We start from the raw sequence: 15,835 nt of genomic DNA on the forward strand, positions 1-15,835 counted from the left end.
ATTTCCTCTAATTAGGAAGATTCTACNAATATTATCCCATATTACAACACTCCCCCTCAAGTTGGTAAATGAATATCAATCATTCCCAACTTGCCTACAAGATNTTGAAATCTACCCGGAGGAAGCCCTTTTGTGAAAATATATGCTATTTGAAGTTCTGTAGGAGCATGAGTTGTAATCACAAAGCCTCTGTCAAGATTATCTTTGATGAAATGTCTGTCAATTTCAATGTGTTTGGTTCTGTCATGCTGTATTGGATTATGGGCTATGCTNATAGCAGACTTATTGTCACAGTGAAGTTGCACCGGGTGCTCCACTTTGACTTTAAGATCATCCAAGATGATTTTCATCCAAAGTCCTTCACACATTCCTTGAGCAAGGGCTCGAAATTCAGCTTCTGCACTAGAACGGGATACTCTATCTTGCTTTTTGCTTCTCCATGTTACCAAANTATCTCCAAGAAATACACAATACCCAGAANTAGATTTTCTATCNGTAATAGAACCTNCATAGTCAGCATCTGTATATATCTTCATATTCAANGTGTCTTCCTTTTTNAATAATAGTCCCTTTCCTGGACTTGACTTCAAGTATNGGAGAATTTTGTCAACTGCTTGCATATGTCTCTCTCTTGGATCATGCATAAATTGGCTGACTACACTAACTGCATAAGCAATGTCTGGTCTTGTGTGTGATAGATAAATCAATTTTTCCACCAATCTCTGATATTGGGCCTTCTCTACAGGAGCACTTTCTTCACTTCCAATTCTGTGATTTTGTTCTATAGGAACAATTGAGGTTCTACATCTCAACTTTTCTGTTTCTTTGAGGAGATCAAGTACATATTTCCTTTGGGAGATGAAAATTCCATTCTTGGAGTAGGCAACCTTTATTCCAAGAAAATATTTGAATTTTCCTAGGTCTTTCATTTCAAATAGAGCTGCCAATTTTTCCTTTAATGCCAATTTCTCTGTTTCATCATCTCCTACAATAATCATATCATCCACATAGACAAGCAATAAAGTGAGTTTACCTGCAGAAGAGTGCTTTATGAATAGAGTATGATCTCCTTGGCTTTGCCTGTATCCCAAGGAAACCATTGCTTTTGTAAATCTTCCAAACCATGCTCTGGGGGATTGTTTAAGACCATACAATGCTTTCTTTAGGAGACATACTTTGTTTCTTTCATTTTTTCACTTCAAAACCTGGAGGAATCTCCATGTACACTTCCTCATCTAGATCTCCATGAAGAAAGACATACTTCACATCCAACTGGTGTAAGTCCCATCCAAAATGGGCAGCCAAAGCGAGAATAACTCGAACTGTATTCATCTTTGCCACTGGGGCAAATGTCTCCTCATAATCAATCCCATATGTCTGGGTATATCCTTTTGCCACCAATCTAGCTTTATATCTTTCTATTGTCCCATCTGCCTTATGTTTGACTGTGAATATCCATCTACACCCTACTGCCTTCTTGTCTCTTGGCTTATCAACAATCTCCCAAGTTGAAATTCTTTCTAATGCATTCATCTCTTCTTTCATAGCTTGATTCCAATGTTCAAGTTTCATGGCCTCCTGGATTGAGGTAGGTATTTTTGTGGCATCAATGGCAGCAATAAAACTTTTGTGCTTATCAGAGAGATTGTTAGTGCAAACATATTGAGAAATAGGATATTTAACACATGATCTTCTTCCCTTTCTCAATGCAATAGGTAAATCCTCANTAATACTTACCTCCTCCTCATTGATATCTCCAGGGATTCTCACCTCCGGATCAGACAATTCTTCTTGCTCTAGAGTCGAAGTGGGTTGTTCTCTTCTTGCATATTTTTTGCCAAAAAATTTGTCTTCCTCTTCTTGCTCACTGTGGACTATGGTAGCTTCATTGCTCAGATCCTGGGCATCCTGTTGATGAGATATGTGGCAGTTAACACAGCTTCTCCCCAGTAATGTTTGGGAACAGACATTTGAAAAAGAAGAGCTCTAGTTACCTCAAGAAGATGACGATTCTTTCTTTCAGCAACCTCATTTTGTTGAGGAGTGTTAACACAGGTTAGTTCGTGAACAATACCATTATGAGATAAAAAATTGAGGAATTCATGATTCACATATTCAGTACCATTATCAGACCTAATTTTTTTTATATTTTTCCCAAATTGAGTTTGGACAAGACGGAAAAAGTTAACAAAAATTTGAAAAACTTCATATTTATTTTTCATAAGGTATGTCCACGTGACACGAGTACAATCATCAATAAAGGTAACAAACCATTTGGCTCCAGAAATAGAATCTATGACAGGACCCCAAACATCAGAGTGAATTAAATCAAANGGAGAAATACTCTTTTTATTACTAATAGGATAAGATGCACGATGGTGCTTTGACAATTGACAAATATCACAATTAAAAGACTCAACAGACTCCTTGGTAAACAAATGGGGAAACAGGGACTTGATAAGANTAAATGAAGGATGCCCAAGCCTTTGATGATGTAACCATATTTGTGATTTGGCCCACGTCTTGGATGTAACTTGTTGACTCATGATTTGTGTGTTGCTTTGGTCATCAAACTCTAAAAAATACAACNCACTTTGCTCCTTAGNAGTTAAAATCGTCTTCCCCGTGGCAAGATCCTGAAAAACACAATAAGTTGGAAAAAATATTACCGANCAATTTAAATCCTTTGTGAATTTTTGCACAGAGATAAGACTATTAGCTAATTGAGGAACATGTAAAACATCCTTCANTATAATAGATGAGTCCAAGAGTATATTCCCAGAGCCGCATACAGGTATACTCTGTCCATTTGCAACTGTAATAAGTTGTTCTTTATTGCTCTTGCTATATGAATCAAAATTCCCACTAAAAGGTGTCATATGATCAGTTGCACCCGAATCAAGGATCCAAATACCGTGAGACACATGACCAACAGTATTGAGACAAATCTTACCTTTTATGGACAAAGTACATGATCCAGAGGGCTTACTCATTGATTCAAGCATTGCTTCCAAGCGCTCGAGTTTCTCCTTATAAGTTTGCATATCAAGAACTGGTGGTGGTGGTGGATTAGGTTGATTTGTGGCTTCCCGTTATGAGGTAGTATGATTTACCCACTTTTGAGTAGGCCCTTTGTTGTTTCCCATGCGCTCGAGAACATTCTTTTTTCCATGTAGTTTGAAGCATATTTCCTTGGTATGTCTAGATCTTTTACAGTATGTACAATAGTCCCCATGAGTACCTCTTTCAAACGTTTTTCCCCCAGCATTTGTTCCCTTGTGCACTCCCTTTCCAATTGTCATGGCAGAGCCTGTGTTGGAGATCCCTCCATGAAGCATGACAGATCTCCGAGTTTCTTCTCCTCTTACCATAAAAAAAACTTCTGACAGTGGTGGTAATTTTTCTCTTCCAAAAATGTGAACCCGGATTGGGTCGTACTCATGATTAAGGCCCTGAAGAAATTTAAAGATTTTTTCTCCTTCCATGAATTCAGCAAGAGCGGCAGCATCTGTTTTACACATCTTTATTGTTTGGATCTGATCGAGTTCCATCCAAAGACCATTCAAGATCCCGTAATACTCTGTTACGGAAAGGAAGCCCTGTTTTGTATTAAATATCCTGTTCTTGATATCATAGGTAGCAGCAAGATCCTTTTTTAAAGAAAAAGTACTTTGTAAATCATCCCATATTTCTTTTGCGGAAGAATGAAACATATAATTTTTTCTTACTTTTGGAGTCATGGATTGCCACATCCAAGTCATAATTAAAGAATCTTCTCTATCCCACATTGAAAAATGTTTATCATCTGGTGCTGGTCCTCCTCCATCTATATGATCAAGTTTGGAGCGACTCTTGAGAATCCTTAAAATAAATTGACTCCACTGTAAGTAATTCTGACCATCCAACCACGAGNTANTTCCTATATTTGGTAAGTCATTGGGTACCCCCAAAGAAATACTCTTTTCTTCAGACATCCCGAAAAAAGGGCAAAAACTTCAAACTCAGATCTACTCAAATAAAGGCCAAACGGGTCGTCACCAACCCAAGGAATAGAATCAGGAGGCTCCGGTGACCCTTCTGTGACGGCGACAGCGAGTGGGTTTCACCGGAAAAAGAGGAGCAAAACGTAAAAGTCAGATATGCTCAATTACAGCCAAAACTAGTCGTCACCGACCCTAGGAACGGACTCAGGGGGCTCCGGTGACCCTGTCTGTGTCGGCGCCGGCGAGTGGGTCTCGCCGGAGGTGGGCGCGTGGGCTACACGCGTCGGCGACGGTGGCGGCGCGTGGCGGCTCCGTTCGAGGAGCGACTTCCGGCTCTGTGATCGCCGGTGTTGGGCGCACCTTTCTGCCCTATCGACGACCCCGACCGGTGACGGTGGCAGCGGCGGTGGTCGGACAGTGGCGGTGGTACGCTTCTTGCAGCGGAATCTAGCCCCTAAGATCAGGAGCTCTGATACCATATTAGAAAGTGGGTTTAAGCCTAACTCAACCCTACAAAACCGGCTTATAAGGTGAGGTTTGCACCTTACTTATATATTATAATTTGGCCTTATCTCTAGTCGATGTGGGACTTCCAACACACCCCCCTTCACGCTGAGGTATAGACAACTCGTGCGTGATAGTAGAAATTGGGTGGTCCAATATTGGCCCGACAATGGGTGGAATAGAAACAGAAATGCCCACTTAGAACTCGATAGGATAGGCTTTAATCATGGCTCTGATACCAAGTTGAAAATGAGACTTATTATTATTCTCAAATCATGAAAAATACATTCTCAAACCTTCTATTTGTAATAATCTAGATCTCCTAAAAAGGGAAATAGGAAAACTAGGAAACCTAGGGAAAAATAAAATAAAATAAAATATTATGTATCTATTTCTTCTAATTAGGAAGATTCTACGGATATTATCCCATATTACAACAAAAGGAATAACACATTTTACTGTGATTACATAGAGAATTATATACTTTGTACAGACCGGTTTCGAACCCGGTAAGGGGGGTTAGGCCCTCGACGCACACATTGTTTTCATTGTTCGTTAGAGTGAATAATATACCCATTGTTTGATTCTTTTGGTCTTGTGTGAGTGCGTATCAGTGAGTGAGGGAGATTGTTAGGATTTTACTCTCAGATTCCTAACAATGTCACAAACACAAGGGGGTTAATCTGAACTAGTATACAAGTCTTGATTAATTTAGGGAGCTGTGTTTGTGGAGTTCGAAAGATTAAGTGGTTTAGTTCTCGTAACTTATAATGGGAGATGTTTCCTGTTTTTTATACCAATTTTAGCATAGTCTTTTACGTGTAAGACTAAAAGTGTTGTACTATAATGTTATTTCCATTTGAAATATCATGTAGGAAGCTCGAATTGCGGGCTGTGTAACTGCTGGTGATGCTTATCACTTTATCGAGCAAAAGAGGACAAAGGAAGCTGAATCAAGTTCCTGTAAAGAAAGTGGTCAGATTGGAACCAGTGCTAAGACATTACAGAGGCCAAATAGTCTCAAAGGAGAACTTGACAGTAGCCCACGTGGTCTTCAAAAGGGGACTGCAGCACTATTTGCTGATTCCAAGGATTCATCTACCGCCATACAAGCCATCACAAAGTCGCTAGAAGAGTGGGATATTAGTGGATTTGCAGGGGCTGAATTTCTATCTGAATCGGTGAGAAATTCTCAACTTGTATGATTGCATTTCATTTCTCTACTTTTCCGTTACCTTTATCATCCGTTGGGCTTTTATTTTTACAATTTTGACTGACTGTAGCTTTGATCCCTTTTAATTCTTGATATGTTATTTTGGTCTCTATATTTTTTCATCATTTTAGTTTTCATATTTTAGAAAATTTACAAATTTTCTAAAATCTGTTAGATGGAAATTATGGAGAAAAACATCAGGAGTATAAACTTCTGATAAATAATTAAAAGGGTATCAAAATTGTAAGTTGGCATAAAACTTTTTGGAGTTGGACCGCTACTTCCTGCACCACGTTTTTCTCTTCCTGCACTCCTAATTCAAAAAACATGTCTGTCTTACCCTTGAGTAGAAACTCTAATTCTAACTTCCCTTCCCATTTACCCTTGTGCCGCAACTCTCCCTCTCGATCCACCTTCCTCCCTCTACGTCTTGCACTTCCCTCCATAAAATTTCATTTCTCATGGCTCAAATGAAGGATCGCTTGGATACCTTTATGCACCGGCTACGGCTACGGTTACCCCTAGCATTGCAGTGTCTATTGGAAGAACTTTGTTGCCTGTTGCTAGAGCTGGAACTGCAACAAATGTTGAAGTCTGTCCAGTACCTTCTCCGTTGTCTAATTCATCGTCAAGTCCTCAGAACTGGTCACCTTCAGTTGGATTGGACTACCGTGCTTGTGTTTGGTGCTTTCTCCCCAAGGTCTCTTGGGTTTTGAGAGATCAAATCTGAGGAGGGCTAGTTCTGGAGGAAGGTGCTTTTACATGTTTTTTCATTTGTTGTGGTTGGTGTTTTTGTTGGACTCATCCCACTTGCATCAATGCACATGTCAACAAGCGACGAAGTGTGTATTCGAAAAACTTTAAATAGATGTCATTGTCATGGTGGACACATACTATTGGTTAGCACATCTTATTGGTTTTCCATCTTATTGGTCGGAAATAACTAGACATTTTATTGGTTCAACATCTTCAAATTAAACTTTAAATACTAGGTCGGAAAGGAGTGTTCCATCTTATTGGTTTTCTGAAAATGATTAACGTGCAGGAAATAAAGCTTTGTAACGAGATCAGAATACTTCCGTCACACTATCTCAACATGCAGCAGACCATGTCCTTAGAAATTTCGAAGGGAAGTGTGACCAAGAAATCTGACGCACATAAACTCTTTAAGGTAGAGCAGAGCAAGGTTGATAGAGTCTATGATATGCTTGTGAAAAAAGGAGTTCTGCAAACATAATCAAACGTAATGCAGTGAATATGAAGCTGGCTATTTTTGTACATTTTTCTTCCCTTTATCCTTGACTCATTAAGAAATAACTAGACAATGACCCATGAAATGTGCGGAAAATAAATGAATGTATTCTTTTAGTGCATAGCACATCCAATGTTAAGTCCTCTGTTCATTAGCGATCAATTTTCCTGTTATGTACCCTGATGAAGATTTCCACTGTAATCAAAGAGTTTATAGAATTATAGGTACACCTTAATAATTCTAGATTCTAATATGTCAAGAACTTGATACACTTATCAAGGACCACCCTCTAAGTGCAATGCTTCACATAATTACATCTAGATTATTACTTGTACGGTGAATACGGTATAAAATGTAGAAAGTAAATGAAATGATTACACTTGTACTGTAGATGTTATAATTCAGTCTTATATTCAAGCAAGAATATCTAGGATCAAATCTTGATAGTTTCTTGATGAATTTCAGACCACTGCAATTGCTCTCTTCTATAACTCAAAAATGCTTCTTTCTCATAGTATCTTTACTTTAGGTATCAAATTCGTGTATTGGAACGTGAAGAGAACTTGTTTTAAAAGAGAGATCAGCTTACTGATGTCATTAATAGGTATGAAAGTAACCTAATCAATTAATATAATTCAGGTTTGAATTCTGAAATTTGATTATGTTTTAATTGATTATATAAATGAGTTACTCGATTAATGAATGACATTTTAAATGACAATTATGTACTTCAAAATAGATTTTTTGTTTTTTTGTACCAAAGTTATTCTATTATACCATGACTTTTTATTCTAAGAGAGTTCAAGATTGTCTTAGAGCCTATTTTAGTTTGTCAACCATTTGGACAGCATAAAAAATTTGGAATGTCACTTAACCTGCAATCTTCCTCTCTCAACCAAAAAAAAAACTTTGGAAATGCTATAAAGATAACCTCGTATTGTTTCAAAACTGGAACAGAAATGACAGTAGAGAACAAAGAAGAATAAGAAGGTTAAGAGAAAAAGGTCCATACAACACTCATTTCCTAATAAATACTCTCATCAATTTGTGCCACCTGTCCTTTCTAATTTTGGACTGCTACTTGTCGCTTAGGTTCCGCTACGTTCCTCTCTTATGGGTAGGTATAATGCAATTACTCTTCTTTAAAAAGGGTATGATTTAATAATATTAATATAAATAGACTAAATTTTTTTATTTTTTAAAAAGTATATACTACAATAAATTTTTAAATAGCAACTAATTTTAGAGACAAAAAATAATTAGTCACTATAGAGACCAATTTATAATCTAAAAATTATTGATAACTGAATTAGTCATTAATTAGTGTTTAAATTGATTATTAATTAGAAGTTAATTTAGACACTAATTCTTTTGATAATTAAAATCTTAATAGTTCATGTTAGAGACCAATTTAGAGTATTATTCATATGTCAATTGTAACATTTCATTTTAATAGTGTAATACTAAAATAAAACGTACATACATGATAACTTACAAGAAATTTGAGACTACTATAACAAAAGATTCTATCCTTGAAGAACAAAACTCTCTATTGTGTTGCTCCTCTCTCAACCAACCGCTGGTTCAACTGAAAAGATGTCCCCTTTCTAAGGTCACATTAATTAAGGTGATCACTGCAAAAGAGAAAACAACACACAAACAAATACAAAAACAAAGATAAGCTAGAATACAAACAATATATATATATATATATATATATATATATATATATATATATATATATATATATATATATATATATATGAACATTTAAACATTATACACAAAAGCAAGCATATCACACCAAAACAACCAAACACTTTATGCTTTACTATACTTTGATTAACATCCAGACTTAGAATGAATGTCGAGTTATGATGGGTTGTGCACTTGTGGTAGCTTGTATTGCTTTGCAAAACAATTGCTAATGGGTTTCACCCTACCACACTCACAAGATTAGTCTGTTTCACGTCTTGGATCATATGTGTCAATCATTTCTATTTGAGAATGAATGACCATAAGAGTGTTAGGATAACCTCCAAGACTAAGCTCCTTGCATTCAAACTAATGGTACTTCAAACCACACTAAGAAGTTCCAACAAGGAACTCACTTCCACACCTTTGAAACCATTTGAAACAATACACATATGTTCATACACTTTCACATTTGAATACCAATATATATCATTATTGATCATGCATCAAAGTATCCTAAACAACCCAACAATGCATCACAATTGAATTAAAACATAATCATGGAAATACACAGGGTGGCTAATGTGTAAATAAAATGTAATTACATTCCTATCTTAGTTTAGGCGATTTATATAATTGCATTAATTGAATGATTCCAACGTGCATTATCTTTGTTTCCGATTATACATTTTAGTTTTGTTTTTTTTTCTTGTAGATTGGTGTTTATAAGTGTTAAAATCACAACTTGGGAAGAATTGATGTCCAAGATGCATAGTTGAAACCAGAAAGCTCCACAACCTAACTATGAACGTTTTCACAACTTGTGGATTGATCTTGAGAGAAACAAACTGAAAACCAACAAGTTCACCAATTGAGTTGTGGCTTTTTCCACAACATTGGATTTACTTTAGGAAGTGTGAAATTGAAAGCAGAGAAGTGCATAAGCAGATTGTGGATTTTTCCATGACCAATGAAATTTTTCAGAGCACTTACTAACTTCTCATAGATACACTTCCAATCTCAACCTGGACATTTTTCCCTCCCATAGATTCTTATGAGTTTCTATACCTAGAGAAACATTGAAAAACACCTTCCTAACTAAAATTAGCTATCTGAACCTCACTTAACAACTTAACATCAATCAAAGTCCATTCTATACCTTTCAACATCAATTCTCTACAACTAACAACTTACATAAGTTTTAATAGACTTAATAACAGCTCCCAAAACCTCATATTCTATCTAGACCTTCTAAATTAAAATAGCATTAGCGAATACCCCTAAAGTGAACTAAAAACCATACAAGACACCTCCAAAAGATGACCAACCAGTTCTACGTCAGAATTTTATTGTCATAACACTCAAACAAGTCTTAATCAACCCTTAAACCCCTGCCAAAACATAGTTTAACCAAAATAACCTTTCCCTTAACTTTTCATAGATACACTTCCAATCTCAACTTTGACATTTTTCCCTCCCATAGATTCTAATGACCTTCTATACCCATAAAAATATTGAAAAATGACTTTCTAACTAAAATTAGCTATCTCAACCTTACTTAACAACTTAACATCAATCAAAGTCCATTTTATACCTTTCAACATCAATTCTCTGCAACTAACAACTTACACAAGTTTTAATAGACTTAATAACAACCCACAAAACCTCATTTTATCTAGACCTTCGAAATCAAAATACCACTAGTGAATAGCTCTAAAATGAACTAAAAACCATACAAGACACCTCCAAAAGATGACCAACCAGTTCTACATCATAATTTTACTGTCATAACACTTAAACAAGTCTTAATCAACCCTTAAAACCATGCCAAATCACAGTTTAACCAAAATAACCACCATTCCCTTAACTTTTCACCTATCCAAACCCCCTTTCTAGCCTAAAAACTACCTATTTCTTATGTTGAAATGTAAACAAAGTTTTATACAATTTGACAGCTCCTACTTCACCCAATTTAACATCTTTAAACTCATCACACACAAACTTTACATCACACCTCACAATTAAATCATTTTTCACATCAACACATACAATCAACTCAACATACTGAATATTTCTCAATCCAATACAATTTAACAATTCCATCAATAATTCATCATACAAACATTAATTAGAACTCGTCTATCAAACCAATCAAGTAAAACTAGCTTCCCTTACCTTACACCGATGATACAAAGTTGTAAGAACACCTTGATTACTTCTCGAATAAAGAATTTCTAGAAACACCTACAATTCTCTAAATTGAAAAATCTTTAGGACCTTAGGTTTACCAAGAAGCTTAAAGAAAAGCACAAGACACACAAGCAATGAAAACTTTCATGCATTAACTCGATTAAAGAGCGAAGAGCAGAAAAGAGCTGAAACTTACCTGCTTTATTGCAGAAACTGATTAGATAAAAATGTAGACCTCGTCGCCGTGGTCGATTAGGCACCTTCTGATTGTCAAAAATATGACTCGAGATTTAAAACTCTTAGAGAGAAGGTAGAGAACTCTAGAAAAGTGATTTCTAAAAAGATGATACATTTTAAAATAATGAAACTTGTTTATAACAAAACTATTTATAAAGGAATCATTTAATATTAAAATAACTGAGTCTCACTGTTTTTAAACTATAATCACTTCTAAAATACCATTTTATAGGTTTTACACCAATTATAATTTTTTATTCATAAAACTAATTTAATTTTTAATATTTTTTAGTTTATAAATTAGTATTGAAATGGGTTATCATTTGTGAATATTTATTTTTTTGTTATGTATTTCTTGGATGTAAAAATAAAGTCTAGCTACACTCATAAATGTGTTGAAACCTCATTATAGAATTAAAAGTGATGATTTCATTGTTTTCTTAGAATCTAATATTTAGAGAAAATTGAGTGAGAATTCCACCATTTTAAGTGTCACATCACATTATCCTTCCAATTTTTTCATACTATAAAAGTTCCTGAAATTACAACAACGTGACGTTGCACATTAGGAGTTTAACATCATATATCTAAAATTATTTCTATATATATCTAAAATTATTTCTAAAATTATCCTTCCAATTTTTTCATACTATAGAATTCTACATATTTATTTCATATATTTTTATATCTAAAATTATTTCTATATATTTTTTCTAATCAAGTTATAAATGTGTGATTTTTAGAGCCTTTTTATTCAATTCAAACGAGGAAGCACATTATAATAGTTAGAATAAAATAAAAAGACAAATATTAAACAATATGAGCATCTTATACGATGACTTTATATAATAGAGAAAAAGAAACTATCTTAATTAATTGAGGTGTATCTCTCACAATATTATTGATCTTTTGGGATTTTTTTCATGGAGGGACTAAAATATTTTAATTTTTTACATTAGCATTATTTAACAAATAAATATTCTTTTTAAGTCATTGAAGTACTTCCTGATAAAATTTATTTTTTAAATCCATAGTTAAAAACTATACTTTGATGATTATGTTTTGAAAAAATAAACTATTTAGTAAATATATCTACTAACCTTGATGGAGTAGCTTAGTTTGTGTCGGTGAGTGACATCAAGTCTCATTATAATATCCTGATAAACAACTTTGATTAATACAAATTTAAAAAGAAAAAGAAAAGTGTACAAAAAATCTAAAAGGATTGCAACATTTTAAATTCAGCAATTTTTATTTCTGCTAAAAAGTAGCTAAAGTCGGTCCACAGTTCCTTTGTGGAGTCTTATTAGAAATTAATTTTATCAGTATAGTTTACTCTTTTAAGAAAAAAAACTGGCAAAATGTGTAGTAGGCTTTTAAAACTTGTTGACATTCCAATTTCTAGAATAGCCAAATTTTATTCATGCTGGACCTAGAAACTTTAAGTCAAGATTAAGAAGAAAAATAGAGATTCAAAGTATAAAGCTCGAAAAATAAAAAAGAAAATTAAAAAGTGTAACAATTAAGACATGTTGTGATGGATCTTAATGATATTTGAGGTTTAATGATAATCTATGAGCAAAGGTATTTTGCATGAATTATTGATAGATTAAGAAGCCTAGTAGTCCCTTAGGGTAATTTTGCTTTTAATAGAGGGAACATCCTTTTACTTTACATAAAAAAATATGGCATCGGATTTGGAGAGGAAATGCCATGTGGTGAGCTCAGATATCTGCACATGGCTTCTCTTATTTCTAGCCTTTAAACAGTGATTAAATAATAAAATTCTGAGACTAATTGGATCAATTTTTGAAGAGAATCAGTGACAGGGTAAGCCACTCAACTGTTGTTGCTTTTTTTAATTCTGTGTAGCACTTGGGAACTGTAAATCTATCTTAAGCTAAGCCACTTGCCAGTACTAGGCCTTGTGAAACATAACAAAAATAATTCTTGTTTTTGAAATCTGGTTTTATTGTAACTTTTGTTTTTTGCTTAGGATGTCAACAACTCAAACTTCCTATCCTCTTCAAAACCTTTAACCCTTTGTCTTATAATTTGTTTATTTATTTATTAATTTATCTGCTTTTTCTCCTCTGATAGTAACACTTTTGTGGGGGTCATACTCATAGCAAGTATAGGCTTTTTGAAGTTGATGGGGTTGTGGAAAAGCAAAGTAGCATACCAAATGCATTTGCTTTCATGTTTTTGCATATTCAGCAAGTTCACACCCTCATGGAGGATGGCTCCACTTGCTGCTCTTTTCCTGCTTTTTTCCAGTTACAGACTGCTTGGACTCTTCACATCTCTAACACTGCTTTTCTCCACTCTTGTTTTCATGTGGAAGCACAAAGAGACTGCTTTCAGTTTCAGTTTCAGTAGTTGTACTTCTCATGTCCCACATCGAATGCATGAAACTGTGAGACATGTGAAGGAAAGTGATGATGATGATGATGACGACGATGATGATGCCCCTTCAGAAGTGTTGTTTTTGTCCAGTTCTGAGGAGTGTGATGCAGATCACACGCCCGAGTTCTCAGATGGGACAATTTCTGATGAAGACAGCCTCATAGAGATTGCACTTCCAAGTGGACATTTTGTGAACAACAACAACAACTGCTGCAGTTTGCAACAGAAGAAGAGGGAGTTATCAGCACATGACACCCTAATGGAATTGTTGGCAGAGTTCAATGAGGAGGAAAACCTAATAGAGATTGACATAGCCATGGGTTCTATCAAGTGCTCAAGGTTTGAAATAGAAGCATGATCAAACTCAAATTTTAATTCATCATCATCATATATACATATCTGTTGCCAAAGTTTTTTTCATCCACCTGGTTGGATTGTTTCGGATGTAATTAGGTTGTAATCTTAATGTGTTAAAAAGCTTCTGCTGTTCCTCTCAAGCTTTGGATACTCATTAAAGTGATTTTATTATGACCCTTCTTTTTGACTTAATGCTCATTACAAAAATCAATATGAATTAAAGTTGGACAAAGTTTGACCCTTTCTTTTACTCCTCATCAACAAATTTCCACTCTTATCTTCTTTCATTAAAAGATTAAATCCCAGTTTAGATTAATTTTTTTCTTCAAATTAATTAACCTATTATATTTTATCAATATATGTTTTGTTTTGAATCTGCATATGATGCAGAGTAACAGGTAGACTTAAATGGGAGTTACTCACTAAAAAATTCTTTATCAAAGTCATTAATAATTTAAGAGTTTCGTAGTTGGTGGCGTTAGAACTTTTGTATAAATTTTAGTGGGTTACAATAAATCAAGGTGTTATATATTTTTTTTTCCTTGTAATATAACAGACTATAATAAAATGATACTTATGTCCAATTAATAATATGATTAATTCATAATAAACGTTATTAGACTTATTATGTGAAATATACAGTTAATAACAGTGATCTTTTTTATCTTGTAAAATATGGACTAATAAATGAATAAACATGTCCATATCTTAATTAATGTTCTTAAAAATATTTTTAATCTGTTTAGTCAAAACGTGAAATTGATTAATTAATAAACATATCCATCTAACATAAATTAACTTTTTTATATAAAAATAAATAAATTGTTTTTTTTTTTCTTTCTAAAAATAAAAACGTTAAATAACCTATCAGAGAGATCAATCTAACCTATTTAATTAGCATTGCTGTTAAAAAGATTTAAAACAAACTATAAAAAAACATAAAATATCTAATAGTTTTACGACTTAATATCCTAAAACATTAAAATATAAAGTACTAAAAATAACATTTGTGTTAATTATTAATAATAGCTAACTTAATTTGATTGGTAATAATGGTTTAATAGCAACGCTTCCTTGTTGAGCTTTTATTGTGAAATGTGATATATTGGTTAGTACATTAAGTTTTAATTGGTTAAGAGCATCATAGGTCACCTCATTAATATTCATAAAATGAAATTAAGTTAAGAAAAATGCTAAAATATATTACCATAGTATTAGACAAAATTAAATTAATTATATTTCATTATTATAATATATAATATTCTTTGATACATTGACTAATTTGTTTTTCAAAGTGTTTTTTACACGCATACCCATTCGATTTTGGAGACACGAGAACCTAAGACATCTCGATGCGAAGGTTTAAGGTTAGAGTTTAGAGTATGCATGAAGAGTTGAAGAAGATCTTTACATGATATATTCGATTCTAGAAGAACATTTTGACGTTCACCATGAAATCGAGGTACTTTTTGTAAAAAGAAATTTTTATGGTGTCTACAAGAAGTAGAATGACAGGAGCAAGAGAAGCAATACCATATTTAGCTAATATGGCAGGGATGTTAGAGATGTAAATGAAAATGTAGAAAGAGTTTGTTGAGTTTAAGAAAAAAAGTGTTAAGGAGATGGATGTTTTAAAGCAAAAGAATGTTAAGCTGAGGAGAAAGGTAGAAATAGGTGAGAAGGAGAAAGAGAAGGAAAACTCAAAAAACACTTCTTCTGTGTAGAAGACCACACTAGAGATTGAGGAAGGAAGTGGTAATAACAACACCAAAACACGAGGCATAGTGACTACCTCATTCGTGATGGGTGGAAGTTGATGTCATCCTTTTATGGACGACATTATGGAGGTTCCCCGCCAAAAAAACTAGAAATCACGTACCATGGACTAGTGTGATGGCAATACTAACCCAAACAAGCATGTAGAAGTCTATGTTACCTAAGTTAGTTTGTATGCAACTGATGATGTAGTTGAAATCATAGGAAAACATTAGAAGGGAG

At 34.0% G+C, this 15,835-nt stretch overlaps 3 protein-coding genes across 5 annotated transcripts in view; 2 read left to right on the plus strand and 1 right to left on the minus strand.

Moving 5' to 3' along the window:
- Positions 1-7,604, plus strand: part of LOC106779978 (transcriptional adapter ADA2b) — a 40,373-nt gene extending 32,769 nt beyond the window's left edge. For 2 of the 3 annotated variants that reach the window (XM_014668195.2, XM_014668196.2), the window contains exons 12-13: positions 5,363-5,668; positions 6,746-7,175. In XM_014668195.2, the coding sequence (XP_014523681.1) occupies positions 5,363-5,668; positions 6,746-6,937 (498 nt within the window). In that variant the 3' untranslated portion in view covers positions 6,938-7,175. Of the gene's footprint in view, positions 1-5,362; positions 5,669-6,745; positions 7,176-7,481 lie in introns of those variants that run through there. The other variant, XM_022776781.1, reaches the window with a different exon arrangement.
- Positions 2,753-4,519, minus strand: LOC111240865. Its single transcript, XM_022776783.1, has 2 exons — positions 3,827-4,519; positions 2,753-3,508 (listed from the first exon to the last, which is right to left on the minus strand). Exons 1-2 carry the CDS (start codon positions 3,972-3,974, stop codon positions 3,093-3,095), a joined length of 564 nt encoding a protein of 187 aa, XP_022632504.1. The 5' UTR covers positions 3,975-4,519; the 3' UTR covers positions 2,753-3,092.
- A 5,323-nt stretch (positions 7,605-12,927) lies between the features above and the next one.
- Positions 12,928-14,070, plus strand: LOC106779972. The gene has a single exon (XM_022776789.1). It carries the CDS (start codon positions 13,227-13,229, stop codon positions 13,836-13,838), a length of 612 nt encoding a protein of 203 aa, XP_022632510.1. The 5' UTR covers positions 12,928-13,226; the 3' UTR covers positions 13,839-14,070.
- The last annotated feature ends 1,765 nt before the right edge of the window (positions 14,071-15,835 follow it).

This window comes from Vigna radiata, unplaced genomic scaffold, assembly GCF_000741045.1.
Source record: "Vigna radiata var. radiata cultivar VC1973A unplaced genomic scaffold, Vradiata_ver6 scaffold_70, whole genome shotgun sequence".
Taxonomy (NCBI): Eukaryota; Viridiplantae; Streptophyta; class Magnoliopsida; order Fabales; family Fabaceae; genus Vigna; species Vigna radiata.